Below are 21,697 nucleotides of genomic sequence, written 5' to 3' on the forward strand. Positions count from 1 at the left end.
TCAGTCATTATTGAGTTGGTGATTCGCATTTTTCTCTTTTAAGCGCTCGGCGCAGATATCCCTTGAGTTTGTGTTTTGTGGCGTGTGGGTCTGTGAGCACGCGCGCTTCTGAATCTCGCTCCGCACCCTCAAACCTCAGAACTTCATGTTACAAGTAGAAGGCAGATGTTCAGCTCTTAGGTTTACAACAGAGGGCGGCCACACTGCCGGGGGAGTGGCCACAGCAAGCGTTTCCCAGCGCCAGGGTCGTTTTTTCGCGGCAGCCAGGCTCCATGCCGGCTTGGCTGGGTCGGAGGGGCCACCCAGGCCTCCGAGCCCCGATGTCTTTGTGCCGAGCGCGGCGAGTGGAGACCAGTCCGGGAAACCAGCACCACGGGCGAAACATCAAAAGTGCGGGAGAGGCGCGGGCGCGAGGGGAGGACGCCCCAGAGTCTCTGTCCCGCGAAAAAATAAAAAGTAGAAAAAAAAAAAAAAAAGTCTTTTAGGGTCAAACTCCTCGGGGTGAGGAACCACGTTGTGGAGGAATGCCTCGTGGGGGGAGTGCACACCAAGTGCACGGACACTAGTTCCTGGCCCCGGCCCGCGCCGTGGGTGCACTGGCCGCCGTCCCTAGCCTAGGCAGTCGGCGCGGGCCCACGTGGAGCGGCGCAGCGCCCGGCGAGCGCGCCGAACCGCCTGGGTCCCCGGAGTGCGCGCCCGAGCTCCCCGCCGCGGCCGTTCACGCCCGAGCGCCGCCGCCGGTCCCGCGTGTGCCCCGCTGAGGGGGAGGGGCGGGCCGGGGGTGGGGGCGGAGGGGTTGTGGTTCCACTGCAGCGGGGGCTCCTGTGTCCTTGTGCGGAAATGACACACGGAGTCCCGTCACGTCACGCGAGAGCGCAGCGCACGGACACACACAAAGAGAGGGGAAAATACACGGCGTCCGCCGCCCCCAGCGACTCCCCGGGCCGCCCCGGCCAGGCCCTGTGCGCGAGGCCCCCACTCTTCGGCCCCTCGCCCCCCCCTCACGTGGCGCCCAAACTCGGCGCGGGCCCTCTCTGCAAAGTACAGAACTCGTGTCCCAGGTAAGTGCGGAGCGGGGAAAGCTGGCCGCGCGGCGGCGGCAGCTCCGGGGCCGACAGACAAGAGAGTGGCTGCAACATCCACGCCGAGGTGGGGGCGGGCGCAGGGGAGGGGACGCGAAGGGGGGCTGCCCTGAGCGCGCTCGCTGCGAGGAGCGCCCACCCCCGCGCAGGGCCGGGTCGCCGGCGGGAGTCCACGGGCTCGCCGCACCCATTGTACCGCGCGCCCCTTTGTGCCCGCTCGGATCGCGGCGGCTCCATGGCGTTCCGAGCAGCACACGCGCGCTGCGCGGGGGCGGGGGGGGAGGGGACGGAGTGGAACGGTCGGCGCAGCCTCCCTCCCCACTCGCGCCGCGCACCAGCCCGGCACCCCCAGTCCGGCGCCGCGAAGGAGCGGCCGAAGCCGCCGGAAAGCTCTGCGGAGCCCGCGGCGGGCTCGACGCTCCCGCTCGGCCGAGCTACCGCAGGGGAAGGCTCAGCGTGTAGAAAGGGGTGTCAGAGCAGGAGCAGGGGGCGGGGACTGGAGGGCGAGGCCGAACGGGGAGCGGGAGGCCGGAGGAGCCGCCGTTCGGAGGGACGCTGCCTCTGGAGTCTGCAAATGGAGCGAGCCAGGGCCGCGGCGGCGGCGGCGGCGGCGGCCGGGAGCGGGGAGTGGCGGGCCCCGCCGCTAGGGGGCGCAGCGCGGGCTCCCCGGCCGTTCCACGGCGCGGTTCGCGGTTCCCGCTGCTCGGGAGCTGGAGGCGGGCCCGGCGCGTTGGGTGTGCACCCCCGGCTGGCGCGAGGCCTTCTCGGCCTGCTGCGGAGCTGGAGCCCGGGGCGCTTGCCGCTCCTCGTGACTGTTCTCGTGATTTCCCACGCAGACTTTGTCCTCTCCTTAGTGAATTGTGTTCCAATGCATTTGCGAATCTTTACGTGTAGAGAGGCACACACACACACATATTTGTTTTTACAGAGGTAAACAGTCTGATTGCTCGTGTGGCCTCTCAGAATTTTGCACGTAAAATCTATCCAGAGAAAGGTGCGTGGGACCGGGCTAAGCAGTTCAGAATCGGAAACGTTCAACTTCACCTTCTTTAGTAACTTTTGAATATTTAACTGCAAAACCACGTGCCACAAGTGCAGGAAACTGAGGCAAGGAAACTCCCGGGTGTGAGCCCCCAGGTTAGCTTGCTATATAAACTAGAGGGGTGGAGGAGTTTCTTTTGTTACCCGCAGTACCCTCTCCTCCCCCCAGGCAGTTTTTTGTTTTGTTTTGTTTTTCTAGTCCTGCATCCCTAGTTTCTGGTTTTATAGCATCATTGGATCATATAGTGTTCATATTTCAACACTGAAATTTGGGTAAGACTCTTTTTCACTTTTTAATCCTCAACAACTAACGCAGTGTCTGATAATTTAGTAGGTGCTCAATAAATATTTGCAAAATGAATGGAGAGCGAAGAAAAGTGGGATCAGTGTAGTTCCTGCTTGCCGGTGAGCACATGGTCCTTGAAATGAAATCCACGGATAAAGCCAGAGCCTTTAAAATCTGCCACATAAAAGCTTCCACTCCCATGTGGATTTTACCAGAATGCCATCTTGTTGAAGATGTAACTGAACAGGAAAGTTTTATGTGCCCTCCCCTCCCCAAACCACACCTTCCACCAAGTACCGGTCGCAGCGGGAAGAGAAGCCAGCAGAAGGGCCAGTCAGCACCCCAATAATCTGATTAAAGGCGCCACAATGCCACACTTTCTTCAGGCACTCCCCTATCCCCCACTCTCCTTTCATCACTTCTTGGTTCCTGAGCATCCCTTATGTGAGCAAAAAAGGCAGAAAAGAAAAATTGGAGCAAACCGTAACAGAGGTTTGATTAGCTGAAAATTTAATCTGCTGGGATTTCCTGCCTGCTTTTTTTTTTTTTTTCTTAAAGAACTTCCTAGGAAGCCCCTGAAGCAATGAGGAAGGAAAGCTTTTTTGAACTGTACTGACAAAACCATGATGAAAAGTTTTGGATTGTGTCTTTGAAATACCTCTAATCATAAAGTGTAGAACACATGAAGGTTGCTAGCCAACCAGCAAGAGTCATTTGGTATTAGAATATGGGATGCTGGGGCAGAGTGTGTTTTCTGTCACTTTATTTTGGTAGGTGATAAAATTATAGGTACTTGCCTTATTATTCATTGTACCCATTCTTGTCTAAATTAAGTTTGGGGGAATTATTTGTAGAATTAATCTTTGGGGTGATGGAACTTCTCTCTATCCTCCCCTTGGTGGTGATTACATGAATGTACGTGTGTGTTGGCATTCATAAACTTGTACACCATCCAAAAAGTCCGTTGTATTGTACAGTTATTTAAAAAAAAATTTAAAGTCACAAAAAAGGCACATGGTCAAAAAACTTGATATTTACATGCCTTATGAGCATCTCCTTGGCATTCTTGTCCCCTCTAGGTTTGACAAGTTCTCCTCTCCCCTTGCCGATGCTCCAGTATCTCTTGCAAGGTCATCATTTCAGCTCAGAGCTCTTGTGGTGTCTGGAATTAGCTGCCACACATGACCAACATGTGCCACGCCGAGGGCTCTCCCCACTGGCGTCAGGCCTTCAATATGTTGAACGAGATGATAGTCCACATGAACTCATGTTTTAGAACCGAGGTTTCTCACCAGCTCACCTGATAACCTGCCCTCCCTCCATTTTTCATCCAGCTTGAAACGTGTATCAAAAATCAGTTCTCTTAGTTTTTTGTTTTCTACCAAGGGCCACTTCTTTGATCTCAGTTATCACTGGCCAGTGAAACAAAGTTGCCTCAGCATCAGTAGGGGCATCGATTGCTCCATTCAGTAAATCATTTATTGGCCTATTGGATTCAAGGGGCTATTGGTTGTGCTAAGAGAGTGAAGGAAGGAGGTTCTCCCAGGGGTGGGAGCCATTTACACTAGACTCAGCCCGGAACTCTAATTAATTAGCTCATGTCGTCACAAGACAAAATTCTTGAAAAAGTGGGAACTACAGAGGAAACTCAGCCTACTCCCAGGAAAATTAGTCACCATTGTCCAGTCAGTTCACATGGTTGGGACATGGGCATATGCTGTCCCTCCTTTCCACTGGAGCTCCAGCTTCCAGATGCCAAGGTTAAAATTATAAGTCAAGTCTGGCTTCTCCCATTGTGGATGTCTGAGGTGGTGGCACTTCATGAGACCAGAGAGAACTAAATAGGCAGAACTCCTTAGCCGAGGAAGACATTGCATTTAGCCAGACTTGGAAAAAGTAGCGTCTGGAGGGAAAGATGCCACATGGCAAGCAGGAGGGGCTGTGTGATTGGTTGTACTTTGCACATCCCAAAGATGAGGTTGTGCTCTCACTGAATATGGAAGGCAGTGACAATTACATCTTCAGAAAAAAACGTGGGGAAAATTGTCCTGGTTTTGTGAGGACTGGTATTTTTCAGACTGCATTTGCAGATGTGCCTAAAAATAAAAACAAATTGTGAGCATGCCCTGCAAGTCCCCTGGGCAGGATGCCACTGCCAAGAGGGCCAGGCTCTGAGAGTCCCGCCGTGTCCGCAGGAGCAGATGGCCTGGGAACATTCTTCCTGACTGCAGGGAGAGCACTTTATTTGATCTCACGATCCCCCACCCCCACCCCCAATTTGTTTCTTTGTTTCTTTTATTTGAAAGGTTACTGAACTTTAAGTAATTTTATTTAATTTTGTGTTTTTCTTCTTAGCATTCACTATTAAAATGCACTTTAAAAGGTTTTTTTTTTTTTTAAGCCGGATAATAGGTAATATTTACCGAGTGTTATGGGCCAGCCCTTTTTCCTTTGTCCCCTTCACCAACACTCCATAAGGTGAGGTAGATGTTTTCCACTTCCTTTTACAGATGAGAGAACCAGGGCTTGGGTGGGTAAGGAACTTGCCCAGTGTTGAAAGCTAAACATAGGCAGAATCCGTTCTGACTCTGAAGCTTCATAGGGAATTCCATTTTCTTCGAGATCTGCTGCACTGTTCCCAAGCTTTGATCATCTGATGGCCAGCCTGCATAGTTGTCTGGTTCCTGTGTCCATACCCAGCGCACAGACAGGTGCTCCAGGGGAGAGGTCAGGCCCCACTCCTCAAGGCATCCCAGCTCTCCTTGGTGGACTCGAATGAGGCCATCACCCCAGGTCTGTCCAGCTCCTTCCCTCCTGCTGGTCTCTGCAGCATCTTGTCAGCCTGGCACAGACCAGCTGGCTGCTCTAGTTCTTTATCTGCAAAATACGAGGGCTGTTGTGAGGATTGCTTGGGTTAATATATGTAAACCTCCTGAAGCCAGTGCTTCCCAAATGCTAGTGGCTGTCCTTTTCTGTAATCAATTTTTGGAAATTAATATAACCTACAGCAGAGAGATGTCGTGAAGTCACATCACGCCATGCGGCAGTTGTGAAAACGCTGATGTAAGGTTTAGATCTTAGTGACTAACTTTTTAAATCCTTGAGTTTGTTTTATTAATAATACCTTAAAAACCATCTCAGTATATTCTTTGCTTTATGTTTTGGATGTGGCAGGAACTACACAGCCGCTATCCCATTTGTCTCCTGTTTGAGTCAGACCCCTATTCCGTGGCTCACCTTCTAAGGAATCTTCCAGTAGTGAGCGTTTGCATCTCTTGACGTCTGGGAACACATCTAGGGAGGGGGAGGTAGAGGACAAACAAGTAGCTGGGGGAGGGGTTACCCCTGAGCTGCCTGGGGGAGGGGCTGCTGGGGCGGGGTCTTCCCAGGGCCGGGTTGTAGGGCGGGGTCCTAAACCCGTGAGCCGTTTCTGCTGCCTCCGGGCAGAATCCTGAGTCAGCTGGCTGGGATTTGAACTTCGAGGTTTCAGGAAGCCCAAGTACTTCCCATTTCTGGGCCTGCTGCCTGTCCGGCGTGACTCGGGGCCAGCCCGCAAGCCTCGGCTGCTCCCATTAGCCTCACGTTGCTCTCACAAAAGGCAGGGACATGCATTCCAGGTCCGTCGGCTCTTGCCGTAGCATCCGATGCTTTGCGAAGGGCTTGATGGACAAGGACCACAGCCGCTTCTAGCTGCGTGCGGCCGCAGCACCAGAAAGCATTTTCATTTGGAAGCCCGTGGGGGCGGTTAGGGAAGAGAACAGTGAGCGTGCAAGGTCAAAGGGCTTGTCAAGGAATTGCCACCCCAGGGACTCCCTGGCCGAGGTTGCTTTGTCGTCTGGTACTCCACTTCTTACGGAGGAAAGTTCTCCCTGAGTTAGAATCTCGTGTGACTCCTTAATTACCCACTCACTTTTCAGCTCACCAAGGTCCTTCGTTTTTCTGTGGCCTGGCCATGCCTCAGCTCTCCAGACCACCTTACCTTCCCTCTCTCCTAACTAACTGCCTTCTCTGTCCCAGCTCCACACTCGGGCTGCTGTAGTTTTCTCCATGGAGTCCCAGCTCCTGGAGCAAACCTCTCATTTGCCCCGTGTGGTCCGGTTTTGAGGTGTTGGGGAAATGGGTTCCAGTTGTTGCTCCGACATTTCCCTGAGTTCTCTTGGACGAGAGAATCCCTAAAAAAGGACCACATTTAACACTGGCGCATCACCCAGAATGCAGAAACCCATCAGGCTGGCTGTTTACACCCTGTAGAATTACCAAGCTTCTCTACAGACCATTGGTTTCCCCAGCCAGCCACAAAACCCCTCTAAATGACCTGCACGTCAGCTCTCAGCTCAGATCCCTGATCCAGAAGACTTGCTCTGGGTTCTTTTTTCTTCTTAAAAATTTGGCTCGTTTTGAAAAATTGCTCAGTTATCAGTTAAATGCATTGATAGCGCCTATAATGCACCCACCAGAGAATGACATTTCCTTAATTTCCAAAGTTGCTCTTTTCACCTTCTCATACAAACGTGGCTGTGTAAGTGGGACTCCTTTCCTGCTCCTCCCTCCCCCCACATTGTATACCATCAGATGCAGTAATTCAGGAACAGTTACAAAGTGAAAGGCCTTCACTAATTTGTCATTGATTCCCTTGTTTCTTAGAACATCACTACTTTAAATGTTTAAAGGGGGGAGATTTGATTTTAACAAACATTCTTAGCTTGTTGCCGTTGGTGGATATAACTTAGAATGTGAGTAGTCTGGGCAGCAAAGTGATTTTTTTCTTTGCCTCATGAACTGCTTATTTTTTATTTTAAAAAAAAATGTTTTTTTTTTTCATTATCAAAGACTTGTGTGCTCACTGTTGAAAGTGGAGGAAAATATTATTTAAAAATCATCCATAATTCTCTAATCAGCAGTAATTAACATGTTGGCGAATTTCCTTCCAGCTGCTATTTGGCATTTTAAAATTACATAGTTGAGATGTCCCCAGTGAACTTTGAAGTATGTTATTATTGACTGGGTAGGCCTGTAATGAACAATTGATTTGGAATCCTTACACATAATTTAATTGCTCGGCTCTTTCTGTCAATAGAGGTTTTGGAGTCATATGTTGAGAAAAGGTTGTAGAAGTTGATTTCCTAACTTTGTAGAGTGGGAATAACAATGGTGATCAAAGGTGATCCCAATCCAGGTCACATTTGATTTGTTGTCTCTTCCATTTTCTCAGCAGCTTGTTTTGGAAATGGAGTGGATTTTATCAGTAATTAACAGTGGCTAATCTTGGTTTCTCTGTACCGGGTTTTCCGTTCCTACAGTCTGGTCCTGGGGTTCCAGCTTGTGCTTCATGTGAGACTAACTGCAAAGTGGGAGAACACCTCTCAGCCTGGGTTCCTTGCCTTTCTGCTTTTGTATCAGAAGTTTCAAGTGTGCAAGGCTCTGTAGGTGACAGGAAGAGTTGGTCCTAGGCCTTACAAGCTGAAAGTGATGAGAAAGATACAGATATATTGATATCAGCAACAACAAAGTTATTTTCTTAGTGGATTTTTTTTCCTAGAATTTGTTTTGATTAACATTCTCCCTCTCCCAAAGGGAAAAACTTAGAGCTTAAAATTATTTGCATCCATATCACAAAATCCCAGCCATCATAATAGATGTGCATTAGGCTGTTACCTAATGCAAATATCCTTAAACCTTGGGGTTCTGCCTGTCTTCTTCTGTCTGTTAATTTCATCTTCTGCTCTTTACGCATCCTTCTCTCTGACAGAAGGTCCCAGGGCTCCATCTTCATTCTCCAGGTCCTGCCACCTTTGCTATTTGTTGGCTCGCATTCCTGTAAATAAGCTCCATGGCCAGTCAGCCGCCTTTACAGAGGACAGAGGCAGTCCCCCCACCACACAGTGGAGCCTGTATCCCCCGTAGCACGGGGCAGGGACATGGGAGGCCTGGATCTCTCCTGACTGAGTGATCTCCGGCATGTTTCTAAGCCTTCCTGAGCCTGCGGTGCCACTGTGCCTCAGTTTCCTCACCTGTAAAATGGGGATAATTAGAGTTTCTCCCTCTTAAGAGTGCTAGGATTAAGTAAGTTTACCATCACGCTGTGAGCACAGTGCCTTCCACACAGTGTAGCTGCTGTTTCTCTTGAGTCTCCATTGTGTATGTAAAGCACTGGGGCAACATGTTGTGAGAAGATGGAGAGGGTGGCACAGTTGGGTTCTGCCTTCTAGGAGCTTTCCTGGACACGTCTTCCCCCTGCCCCTGCAGCCCTGGTGGGACCCTCCATTAGTGCCCCCAGCCCTCCTGGATGCCCGCTAGGTTTCCTCCACCTGCGAGTTGGTTAACCTGCCCCAGTCGGTGAGCTCCTCCCAAAGAAACTACATGTATCCAAATCCTTGTCTCAGAATCTGCTTTTGAGGGAACTCAAACTAAAACAAGGAGCGATATAGAAATTTCTGTAATTTTTTTAAAATTTTTAAATTTCATTAAGTGAAAAAAAGCAAGGAACAAAGTTCTCAAACCTTTTAGTCTCATGACCCCGCTACACTCTTAAGAATTACTGAGGACTCCAATGAGCTTTTGTTTATGTGGGTTAAACCTACTGATCTTTACTGTGTTAGAAATTAAAGCTACTACATTTTAAAAATATTTATTAAATCTTTAAAAAATAAACCCATTATGAGTTAACATCTGTAACTTTTTTTGTGTGAAATATAGTTAGGTTTTCCAAATTAAAAAATAGTGAAAAAGAGTGGCATTGTTTACATCTTTGCAGATCTCATTAATGTGTGGCTTAATAGAAGATAGCTGAATTTTTCTCCTCTTTTTAATTAGAGAAGGTGTAGGTTTACAGAAGAATCATGCAGAAAATACGGAGTCCCCTTATACTCCCTCCCCACCCTAATTTTTAACACCTTGCGTTAGTATAGTAACATTTGTTACAACTGATGAAAGAATATTACAATTGTACTGTTGTCCGTGGTTTACATTAGGGGTCACTGTGTTGTTCAGAATTTTCATATCTGCTTCTGTGTTTGATCTGTTGGGAAATCATAACCATGCAGCCTCTGGAAAACTCCTGCATGCCTGTGAGAGAATGAGTGAATAGGGTACTAACATCTAATAATTTTCATTATTATGAAAATAGGTTTGGTCTCGTGGACCCCCTGAAAGAGTCTCAGATGTACTGGTAAACTAGTTCTCCAAAACGAAAGAAAGAAAAAGAACCCTGTTTGTAGAAGCTACTTCAAACTCCACTAATGGTGGAAATAGGAAAAGATAGATCCCATCTGGGCAAGCCAGGCTACGCCAGCTCCAGCACATCACGTTTTGAGGACTGCATTTTGAGAACCACCTACATAGAATATCTCTGTCAGAACCCACAAGAAAACAAACATAGCTGCCTCCAAGCTAGTAACCACGTCACTGGAGGACAGGGTACTTTTTAACCAAAGATCCTTTTATACCTTTTGAATTTTGTTCCATGTGCATATATTACCTGGTCAAAAATAAGTATCTTCCTGTCTTCAAAAGAACTCTAAAAGTATAAATTGACCTGTAATTTGCACATCTTTCCAACTTTTCCATTGTTTGTGGCATCTCTTAGAATTGGGTCTTCCTGAGCACCAGTGAATGTCCTCATGTCTCTGTCCCCCCACCCATCCTTGGGACTGTCCTCATTTCCTTTGCAGCATCTGTTCTGCCCCAGGCCAGGTGCACACTGATACTCAGGAATCAGATTCACCTTGTTTTTCCATGAGGCACATGGCAACTCCAGGCCCTCTCTAAGTTAGTGCATTTATGTAGCCGAGTTAAGCAACTTACTCTTTGTAACTTGACTATGTAAAGCATTTATTTTGTTTGGGATTTCCCTCCCTTTTGTGCTTTTTGTAAACTGAAGGCTTTTCTGATTACAGTCTCATCTTTTCCCACCCATGTGGCCTGCATGGAGAATTGAACATTGTCCATCACACTCTACTCAGAAGGATAGAGACACATGAATGTGTTGACAAAATCTATATACTCATGTGAGCTTTGCAGCATTTAAAACTTTTCTGTACCAATGGTAATCACTTTGCCAGAGGTTCCCTAGGCTATTACGTTAAAAAAACAAAACAAAACAAAACATGTTTACTTATTAAATTAACCACTGGAGATTAGTCCTGTTTGAGAGTTAGGCCCAGTGCCCCCCCATCTGGGCAGATGACCAGACAGGTGAGGTGGCAGTGTGACACCATCCCGTCTCAACCCAGCCGTAGTGGTGGTTTGCTGTCACTAGATCTGCCCAGGAGTACAGGGAAATGACCCACACGGCCCTCTCATAGGAGCTCAGTCCAGTGGGACAGAGTCTAGTTATTAGCACGGCACAGACTTGGTTTCCAGGGAGGGTTTGGGATTTGGGCTCCTTGGCTTCTGGCGGACGGAGAGATCAAGTCCAGAAACAGGACCCCTGTGCTCATCAACAGAACCTTCACAAAAGCACAAGGAGCCCGTCTCCTGTCCCAGCTTAGGGGAATCGTGGGTCTGCCACTTAATAGCTGCATGGTGCTGGGCAAGTTCCCTACCCTCAGTTTCCTTATTGGCAAAATTGGGATTAAAATACCTCTGGGTTGGAGGGAGGCACCGGCCCGCAGTTTGTGGGCTGCAGGTGTTACTGAGGGTCTTGACTTTACTCTCCACCACAAGAAGCCACATGCAAATGGGGCAGCCCCAGCCTCACAAGCCTTATTTGCTGGCTCCCAGAGGGGTCTAGGGTAATGTGGGCTGGTTACTCCCCCAGTATTCGAACATCTGTCCATGGTCTGTAAATGAACACGGAAGTGTTCTCCCAGGCAGAGGTGCTCCTGGAGTCTCGAATGCCCAGGAGGCCGGCAGCCTCTTCCTCTGACCCCACTCCTTCCCAGTTCTCTTTGGCTCTCCTCCACCTGCAGGCAGGCCGCTCAAGTGTGTGCTATTCCCTCATCATGCCCTGACACATGAATCACTGGGGACTCAGAACTCAGGTGCTAAATTGCCGGCTGTAATGTCACATAATGGCTATTCAGAGCATGTCCTGCCTGCTCACCAAGTCCATGCCCTGCAGAGACCACGCTCAGCAGGCCTGGCTCCAGGACGCTAGTTATGAGACTTGTCTGTAGAGAAAGATGGTTGGGTGAATGGAATATTAGAGAATATGCCATCCTTGTCTGGCACTCATGGTTCTGTCTGCTGTGTACTGTTTCATCGACTCCTGTTTTCTTTTCTTCTATTATTCTCTCATCTGTATAATGCTTTCTGTGTGGCCTGAGTCTTCACAGTTCTTCTTTCACTGTGAACCATTTTACCCCAAAACAAGCCATCCCTCCTGGCCTCAGTTTCCACCCCCCTTTTCTCTTTGGGATGTAATTTTTTTGCACAAGGCACCGCCTCTGATAGTCTGAACTCATTCCTCCCATGTGTCCTGCCTGTCTCACCCCTGCCCTCTGCTAAAGGGAATGCACTATGCGACAGTGTGGGCAGGGAGGGCAGTGGGAAGCCTGGGGTGTTCAACCAGAGCCTGGAGGGCGTTGCCCAAAGGGGCCTCCTGACCAGGCTGGGAATCAGGAGCCTGAGTTTCTGCCTGGCACTGACCAGCCTGCCTGTCTGAAAAATGTACCAATGCCCAATGCCTGCCTGCCTGCCAGAGACTCCCAGGTCAGCTGGCGGTGGTTCTGAAAGGCCAGGCTTAACTCCCTTGAAATACAGTGGAAGAAGTTGCTAAAATTCACCTTGATGTTGACTAATTTTCTTTCACTGTCACCTTGTGTCTTTTTTTTTTCAGATAATAAGATGGTTTGGTGAGTAGGAATTATTTTCAGTGTAATTTCAGTTTCCGGTAAATCTTGAAATTCCTTATTCAGTCCTCCGAAAGTGAGTATGTCAGGGGTGAAAAGAACTGCGCCTGTCTCCGAAAGTTAGCGTGATACACTGTCTACATGAGCATGCTCTACATGTTGCTCTCTACTGAGTTTTGAAGTTTGTGTCATGTCTGCACAGTTCCTTTCACTCCCTGGCGTGCCCCCCTTCCCTGTAAAATCAGCGCTCTCTGCTGACTGTACATTCCACGGCTACTTGGTGAATCATCTACTGAACATTGTAGATGGCTTCCTTCTTCCTTATAGAAATTTCCTACGTTCTGCTGTCCTCAAATCCTTGACCAAAAGGGGAAGTTGGTATTTGCATTCAGCTTAATCAGTTATGGGAACCACAACTCCCCAGTGATAACGTGGCAGCAGTGCAGGCTGTCATGCAGATTCTTTTCCAGGTGTCAACACGTCATTTATATGTTACACTAGTTAGGAACACACTGTTGTGTAATTTTAGGGATCTAAAGACCTAGTGGTACTCTTAGTCATGTCCGTTCCATTCCAGGTGGGCACTGGGAGTCGGGGGCCAGGTCTGCACCAGCCCAAGCCACCCACGGCGGGGCACCACCAGCCCTTTCCCATCTCGTTCCCTCATCGGGAAAAACAGATTGTGTGGAGTGCCAAGCCAGCCCTGCACTTTAAAAACTCTCAGTGCCTTTGTCTCCTCATTGCTTCAGGGGCTACAAATGGAGGAAAGCCGAGACCGGGGCCATCCAGTAGAAGCAGAATGCTAGCCACATATGTAATTTTAAATTTTCTAGTAGCCACGTTAAAAAAAAAAGAGAGAGAGATGAAATTAATGTTAATAAAATATTTTGGTTAGCCCAGTATATCTGAAATATTTTCATTTCAATATGCAATCAATATAAAAAGGTATCAATAAGCTATTTTAGATTCTTTTCGTTATGCTAACTCTTAGAAATCCAGCATGTCATTTACTCTGCAGCACTTCTCCATTCAGACCAGCCACATTTCAAGTGCCTGACAGCCACGTGTCGTGGCTAGTGGCTGCTGTAGTGGACAGAGCAGGTCTCTCAGGAACCCCCTTAGTCCCAAGACCTCAGCTCATGTCTACTGGGATCCTCAGCCTCCATCCTTACTCAGGCTGTTCGCTTCGTGGTTGGATTTTTAAAGCCAGGGCTAAAAGGAGACCATTCAAACTCTGGGGTCTTTTGTAAGACTTGATTTCCTCAAGTATTCCCCTAGCTCCGCAAGTGGCTGGTAGCCGATGCTTTAGGACACGTTCTGCCCACATAGAGTCTTGGAAAAGGCTCCCGGCAAACACCAGGCCTGGGTTCTCCTGAGCAGCTGCAGGTCAGAGGAAGAGGAGTGTGTCTCCAGGGTGCTGCGTGGCCGCGTCTGCTTAACCTCTTGCCCAGAGCTGGGGTGGGGAGGGGAAGGGAACTTCTCTGTGGGTAGAGAAAGTTGAGAGATAAACCAGCCAATCAATCAAGACTTTGTCTTTGTCTTTTCATTTAGTGGAATAGAAGATGAACGCAACTGAATTCGGTGAAGATGTAGAAGAAGGTAAAACAAAACAAAACATTTTAAAAAATGTTTTCAATTTAATGTTTGATTTAAAACATGTTTTAATGTTTTGATCAAAAATATGTTTGATCAATACATTGATATGTTTAAAACATTCACATGTTTTAAAACTATATTCTAAAAAAACTATAAAAAGATACATAATGAAAAGTTTCCTCCCACTCCTAGTTCCCATCCCTGTCTACCCGCACATCAGTTATAAGGATCTTTTTTTAAAGTGCAATTTTATTGAGATGTATTCACATACCATACAGGCCTCCAAAGTTTAAAATCAGTTGTTCATAATATTGTCATATAGTTGTGCATTCATCACCACAATCAATCTTTGAACATTTTAATTACTCCAAATAATAAAATAAAAATTAAAAAAGAACATCCAAAACATTCCCCTCCTCCTCCCATTGTGTTATAAACACCTTGTGTATCTTTCTAGAGTTACCTTTAAAAAGCATCATGTGCAAGAAAATATTTCTCTCTCTCCCTCCATCTTTCCTCCCCACCCCCCATCTCCCAAGACGGTTTTAAACAAAATATTCTCAGAACATGGTTTTTATTTATAACATTGGTGTGGTAAGATTTTTTTTAAAATGCTTTTTTTGGAAAGCACAGTGTTATTGTGACTAGACACTATTTATTATCTGAGCAAAGGGCGGCATCAGACAACCTGCCGCTCAGGGAACACTGCATCTCTGAGCGGCCGGACAGCCCTGGTTTTCCCTCTGAGCCTTACTTCTTCTCTGCCACAGTTCTGAAAAATAACACTGTGAAAGTGGAGACCCAGGCTGAAGATGCTGCCCTGGACTGCTCAGTGAATTCCCGGACTGCTGAGAAGCTCCCTCTGGACTGCGTCTTCACTGCCCTCCAGGACGCCAGCAAGCGGAGGCAGCCCAGCGGCGACGGCCTCCCGGACCCGGTGCCCGGCGGGAAGCGGCGGCGGCTAATTCCCGAGGTGAGGGCCCGCCCCTTCCGGTCGCGGGGGCTCTAGCTCCCTCCGAGGAGGCGCCGAGTCTCTCTGTCTTGGGCATCTGGGCATCTGCTAAACCCTTGGGCATTTAAACTGCCCCATCTTCGGGATTAAGTTTCTGGAAGGTGTCTTCAGCTGCAGTTCTCGTCTGTGGTCTTTGTTTTGCCTTGCTCTGCAGGGAAAGCAGGAACTTGTTGCTAGCAGGGAATGTTAATAGAAGCCTTCCACGATTTACGGGTAGACTAATTCCTGGAAAAGCTGGGGGTTTGCAAGTCTTTTCTTAAATCCCATCTATCTTTTATATCTGTCAGGGAAGCCTGTGCACTAAAGAAACTCGTCAGTGAATCTTTTTGTCAGGTGGGGAATTCTTTCCTCTCTCATCCTTCATCCCCTAAGTTATCGATTGTATACATTTGCTTTCTTTCTTAATTGTCTGCTGACTATAAATGAACTTTGCTAAATGCTGAGAGAGAGAAATTGGGAATGTAAGACCTCGTGGCCGCCTCGAGCAGCCCACAGCCAGGTAGCAAGAGCAGCTCTGAGAGCCGAGGAGGCTGTGGGGCTGAGCTGCCTTGTGAGGGTGGGCCCAGCCTCCCCAAGGACCAGCAGGTGTGAGACACCTCTAAATCTTAGAAGAGCGTTTCCCAAGCTTTCCAACCTGGCCGTGTGCACAGACTCTTTGTTGGGCCCCGCGTCCATAAGCACTCGAGCCTGCGCGCGTCTTGGCACAGGAGCCTGATTTCTCACTTGCCCGCACTAGCCAGAGCACCGTGGGGTATTCGCCCAGGCTCTTCTGGTTGGTATTGGTGTGTTTTAATTTTCCTCTGTTGGATGTTAGGGCAGATCTAAATAGATTGGGAATTTGTAGATTTTAGGGAATCGGTTAGGCTTCAATAAGTAGAAACTATCCTTTTCTTCAGTCAGCAAAATGATTTCCCCTGGAATTTAAATATTACGTTTATGTTAATGTTATAATGAGGCTCTGCATTCCACATCATGGTATATTCAGCAATACATTTGTTTGTTTTTTGTTTTTGTTTATTTAGGATTTTTTTTTCAGGCAGCTTTATTTACAATATAATTCACATGCCATTCAACTCCTCAATTTAAATTGTATAATTCAGTAGTTTTGCATGTATTCACAGAGCTAACCATTACCACAATTTTAAAACACGTTCATCACCCCACAGAGAAACCCTGTACCCATTAGCTGTCACTCTCCGTTTCCCCCTAAAATCCCCAGGACCCTGGTGACCACTAATCTACCTTCTGTCTCTATAGATTTGGTTTTTCTGGACATTTCATATAAATGGAATCATCCACTGTATGTCCTTTTGTGACTGGCTTCTTTCGCTTAGCATAATGTTTTCAAAGTTCATCCATATTATAGAATGTATCAGCACTTCATTCCTTTTTATGGCCAAATAATATTTCATTGTATGGATACACTACATTTTGTTTATCCATTTATCAGTTGATAGACATTTGAATTGTTTCCACTTTTGGCTTTTATAAATAATATGTGCTCCATGTATGTTTTAAAACCTATGGATCCAGAAAAAATAATTGAATCCCTTTTTCTTTTTTTTTTAAATACCTATGAACATTTTTTTATAAAGGAATAATTAGGAACGTCTCACCCTTGACTCAGGCTGCCCAGACCAGCCACTTGCTGCATACCTTGTTTCTCTGGAAGTGAGTTTCAGTTGTGGATGATAGTTTCCAGAACAATAAGTAATGACTATAGATTAAAACTAACAGATTCCTGTCTCCTGCTGCTACCTGCTGTGGCAAGTGAAAGCTACAAGTTAGTTAGTATAGTAGCTTGTTGGAAAAACATTTAGGCATTTACTTTTTCTATTATAGAGTCAAATGATCTTTTCTTGAAATATTTCCCTTTGTATGACTTAACCCCTGGTCCTCCCTCTGCACCACTGCTGATGTCATCCATGACGTCACGAGGGAGGCTGCATAACTGTGGCAGCCTACTTCCTGGGCAGACCCCAGAATCTCTTCACTGGTTCCAGAGAATTTTCTGGCTAAAGATCGGTGCCGCATCAGTTGCACATTGTTGACAATCTCATCAGAAGTGGTCTTTCCACTGTGCTTAATGTTTTTCTACTTTTTTCCATCTCTGGCTGATTCCTTGTGGGCTTTGATGACTGGGGCTGAAGCAGAAGGTACCTGCTCCATCGGGGCCTATCTGTGCAAATGGTCCATTTTACCGTAACCCTTAGATCCTTACAGTCACCAGTTGCCTTGGCGATGTCATCACCGACTTTTTTGGGAGACAGACCTAGGGGCCATTCTTGGTGGCCAGGGTGGACGTGGCACTGATTTCCCCAGTGGTGCACAAGGTATATGACTATGACTTCACTGGGGTTGCTTGTGGGCAGTGTGGCGGAGGCGGCTGACGTCGGGTGAACCTGGATGCAGGAAGGCGAAGAAAGTTGCACCTTGGCAGCCTCTGAACGGAAAGCCAAAAGCATACATTTTTTTAAAAACTAATTTCTTATCCTTTCCCCTAATGATTGATATTTCAGTATTTTCCAGTTTTCTACTACAAATAATGCCACATCTATATACATAAAACTAGTGCCCTTATGTGTATTTTTTATAATCATATTTTTTATTGTGGAATATAACATGTGCATAGAAGTGATAACTTTCCAAGAGCAATGTAACAAGTAGTTAGAGAGCAAATTTCAAAGGCTGTTATGGGTTACAGTTCCACAGTTTCAATTATTTCCTTATTGTGAAATAGAACGTATACACAAAAAGGTAACAACTTTCAAAGTACAATTTAGCAAGTAGTTATATAGGAAATTTCCAAAAGTGTTGCGAGTTACAGTACCACAGTTTCAGTTATTTCCTTATTTATTGTGAAACATATTATTTAAAAAGGTGACAATTTTCAAACTACAATTCAACAAGTAGCCACAGAGCAAGCCCCAAAGAATGCCATGGGTCACAGCTCCACCACCTCAGCCCCTTCCCTCCAGCTATTCCAACATCCCAGCAACCAAGAAAAACAAAATTATACAGAAATTCAGTATTCATAATCCCCTGCCAAATTCCTTTCCGTCTGCTGCCTCCTCCTCTACCTCCTGTAGTCTAATCATCCTCCCGATCTTCAGGGATGTCTAGGCAGTGACCACCCAACTTGTTCATGTTGAAAAGAGGTGTCGACATTATGGGATAAGGGGACATGTGATTGATGTTCTTGAAGAGGCTATTGCCTCTGGGTTTTGGGACTTAGCTGACATAGGAGTTCTCTGGAGGACTGAAGTTTCTAAAGAATAAACTTAGTGAGTGAAACTTTTATAGAGTCTCAGATAGGGATCCGGTATTCTTCAGGGTTTTGATTTGGGTTTATTCTCCTGTGGCCATTTGGCATATCTAGTTGAAGCTTGCATAGGAGTAACCTCCAGGACAGCCTCTAGATTTTATTTGAATTCTCTTAGCCACTGAAACCATATTTTGTTGCCTTTCTTTTCCCCTTTTGTTCAAAAAGGCATTCTCAATCCCTCAATGCCAGGGTCAGGCTTATTCCCGGAATCCATGTCCCACGTTGTCAGGGAGATTCATTCACCCGGGGAGTCTTGTAACATGTCAGGGGGAGGGTGATGAATTTATTTGCAGAGTTGGGCTTAGAGAGAGAAAGTCCACATTGAGCAACAAAAGAGGTTCTCTGGAGGTGACTCCTAGGCATAATTATAGGGGAGCTTAGCCTCCTCTTTACAACCATAAATTTCACCAGAGCAAGCCTCAAGACCAAGGGCTTGACTTATAAAGTAGCGAGTTCCTAAGTTCATGTAGCATATGTTATGTCCATGATAAGCTGTCAGTATCTCACATTATCATCACTTAGTTGTACATTCCTCATCGCTCTCCATTTTAAACAATTCTCATGACACAAAACACTTCATAACTCTTTTCAACCCTTAATTTGTCTCAAGTATTTGTGTGGTACTAGTAAGGTATTATTAATTATAGTCCCTAGTAGGCAATAGGTAGATTTTTCCCGTTTATCACTCTGTTGTCAACTCTCTGTACCAGTGTCATACCTTAGAAGTATATCACGCAAGCACCTATCTATATTTGTAGTGTTGGTCTGTGGGATATATGTCTTTAAACAACCGCTTTCGATCCTATTAGCCTTCAGTGCAGCTCTGATACTTATAATCTCATCAAAAATCATCACCCCTATCCATTCCCATACTTTTGAATTCACCCTCATTAACATATCTGAACATATTAGATTATCATTCCCCTTCACTAGCTTCTATCACTAGGTCCTCAATATTCTACATTATAAGACATTGATTTTACATTGGTCAGGGAGTTCATAGAAGTGGTAACATATAATATCTCTCCTTTTGTGTCTGACTTACTTCACTCAGCATTATATCTTCAAGGTTCATCCATGTTGCCATATGTTTCAGAACTTGTTGCTTCTTATTACTGCATAGTAGTCCATCATATATATTTTTTGTTTATCCACTCGTCTGTTGAAGTGCACTTGGAGTGTTTCCATCTCTTGGCAATGCTGCTAGGAACATTGGTGTACAAATGTCTGTTCACGTCACTCCTTTCAAAGTTCTGGGTATATACCAAGAAGTGGAATTGCTGAATAATAGGGTAATTCAATATCTAGTTTTCTGAGAAACCACCAAACTGTCTTCCAGAGTGGCTGTACTATTATACAGTTCCATCAGCAATGAATAAGAGTAATAATTTCTCCACATCCTCTCCAGCATCTGTAGTTTCCTGTTTGTTTGATGGCAGTCATTGCTGTGAGATGGTAGCTTATTGTGGTTTTGATTTGCATCTCCCTAATAGCTAGTGAAGATGAACATTTTTTAATTTGTTTTTTAGCCATTTGTATTTCCCCTTCAGAAAAATGCCATTTCATATCTTTTGCCCATTTTATAATTGGGCTGTTTGTACTATTGTTGATGAGTTGTAGGATTTTTTTATATATGCAGGATATCAGTCTCTTATCAGATATATGGTTTCCAAATATTTTTACCCATTGAGTTGGCTGCCTCTTCACCTTTTTGACAAAGTCTTTTGAGGCACAGAAGCTTTTGATTTTGAGAAGTTCCCATTTATCTATTTTTCTTTTGTTGCTTGTGCTTTGGGCTTAAGGTCTAAGAAGCTACCTCCTATTACTAGGTCTTGAAGATGTTTCCCTATATTGTCTTCTAAGAGTTTTATTGTGCTGTCTTATATTGAAGTCTTTGGTCCACTTTGAGTTAAGTTTTGTATAGGGTGTAGGTAGGGGTCCTTTTTCATTCTTTTGGCTATGGTTACCAGTTCTCCCAGCCCCAGTTTTTGAAGAGACTGTTCTGTCCTAGTTCATTGGATTTGGGTGTCTTATCAAAAATCAGTTGACCTTACATCTGGGGGTTTATTTCTGAACTCTCAATTCCTTTGATCAGTATGTCTATCTTTGTGCCAGTACCATGCCGTTTTGACCACTATGGCTTTATAGTAGGCTGCAAAGTCTGGAAGTTTAAGTCCTCCCACTTTGATCTTCTTTTTTAGGATGTTTTTAGCAATTTGAGGCCCCTTTACTTTACGAATAAATTTGATAACTAGCTTTTCCAGGTCTGCAAAGTAGGTTGTTGGAATTTTGATTGTAATTGCTTTGAATTTGTAGATCAGTATGAGTAGAATTGACATCGTAATGACATTTAGCCTTTCTGTCCATGAGAATGGAATTATCTTTCCACCTATTTAGGTCCTTTTTTATTTCTTTTAGTAAAATTTTGTAATTTTCTATGTTGAGGTCTTTTACGTCCTTGGTTAAGTTTTTTACCAGGTACTTGATGTTTTTAGTTGTTATTGTGAATGGAATTTTTTTTTTAATTGCCTCTTCAATTAGGTCATTACTAGTGTATAGAAACATTACTGACTTATGTGCATTAATCTTGTATCCTGCCAGAATTGTTTATTAGATCAAGTAGCTTTGTCTTCTGTTTCTCAGGATTTTCCAAATATAAGATCTTTTCATCTGCAAATAATGACAGTTTTACTTCTTCCTTTCCAATTTGGATTTATTTTATTTTATTATTCTTTGCCATGGCGAATTGCTCTGGCTAGAACTTCTAGCACAATGTTGAATAATAGAGGTGACAGTGGGCATCCTTGTCTTGTTCCTGATCTTAGGGGGAAGGCTTTCAGCCTCTCACCATTGAGTACTATGCTGGCTGTGGGTTTTTCATATATGCCCTTTATCATATTGAGGAAGTTTCTTTCAATTCCTACCTTTTGAAGTGTTTTTATCAAACAGGGATGTTGAATTTTGTCAATTGTTTTTTCAGTATCCATCAAGATGATCATTTGATTTTTCCCTTTTGTTTGTTAGTGTGTTGTGTTACATTGATTGATTTTCTTATATTGAAAAACCACCCTTGCATGCCAGGAATGAACCCCATTTGGTTGCAGTGTATAATTCTTTTAATGTGCCTTTGGATTCAATTTGTAAGTATTTTGTTTAGAATTTTTGTATCTATATTCATTAGGCCTGTAGTTTTCCTTTTTTGTAGTATCTTCATCTGATTTTGGTATCAGAGTGCTATTCGCTTCATAAAATGAGTTAAGTAGTGTTGCTTTTTCTTCAATTTTTTTGAAAGAGTTTGAACAGGAGTGGTGTCAATTCTTTTTGGAAAGTTTGGTAAAATTCCTCTGTGAAGCCATCTGGCCTTGGGCTTTTATTTGTAGGTAGACTTTTGATAACTGATTGGATCTCTTTGCTTGTGATTGGTTTATTGAGGTCTTCTGTTTCTTCTTGGGTCAGTCTAGGTTGTTCATGTGATTCCAGGAAATTATTCATTTTCTGTAAATTGTCTAGCTTGTTTGCATACAGTTGTTCATAATATCCTCGTATGATTTTTTTTTTCTTCAA

At 45.3% G+C, this 21,697-nt stretch overlaps 1 protein-coding gene across 2 annotated transcripts in view; it reads left to right on the forward strand.

The window, feature by feature from the left end:
* The first annotated feature begins 780 nt into the window (after positions 1 to 780).
* The window catches only part of BEND3 (BEN domain containing 3), a 39,009-nt gene continuing 18,092 nt past the window's right edge, over positions 781 to 21,697 (forward strand). The window contains exons 1-3 of one of the 2 annotated variants that reach the window (XM_037843373.1): positions 781 to 1,061; positions 13,752 to 13,799; positions 14,567 to 14,769. In XM_037843373.1, coding sequence (XP_037699301.1) covers positions 13,763 to 13,799; positions 14,567 to 14,769 — 240 coding nt within the window. In that variant the 5' untranslated portion in view covers positions 781 to 1,061; positions 13,752 to 13,762. Of the gene's footprint in view, positions 1,062 to 13,676; positions 13,800 to 14,566; positions 14,770 to 21,697 lie in introns of those variants that run through there. The other variant, XM_037843374.1, reaches the window with a different exon arrangement.

Source organism: Choloepus didactylus, chromosome 7 (genome assembly GCF_015220235.1).
Source record: "Choloepus didactylus isolate mChoDid1 chromosome 7, mChoDid1.pri, whole genome shotgun sequence".
Taxonomy (NCBI): Eukaryota; Metazoa; Chordata; class Mammalia; order Pilosa; family Megalonychidae; genus Choloepus; species Choloepus didactylus.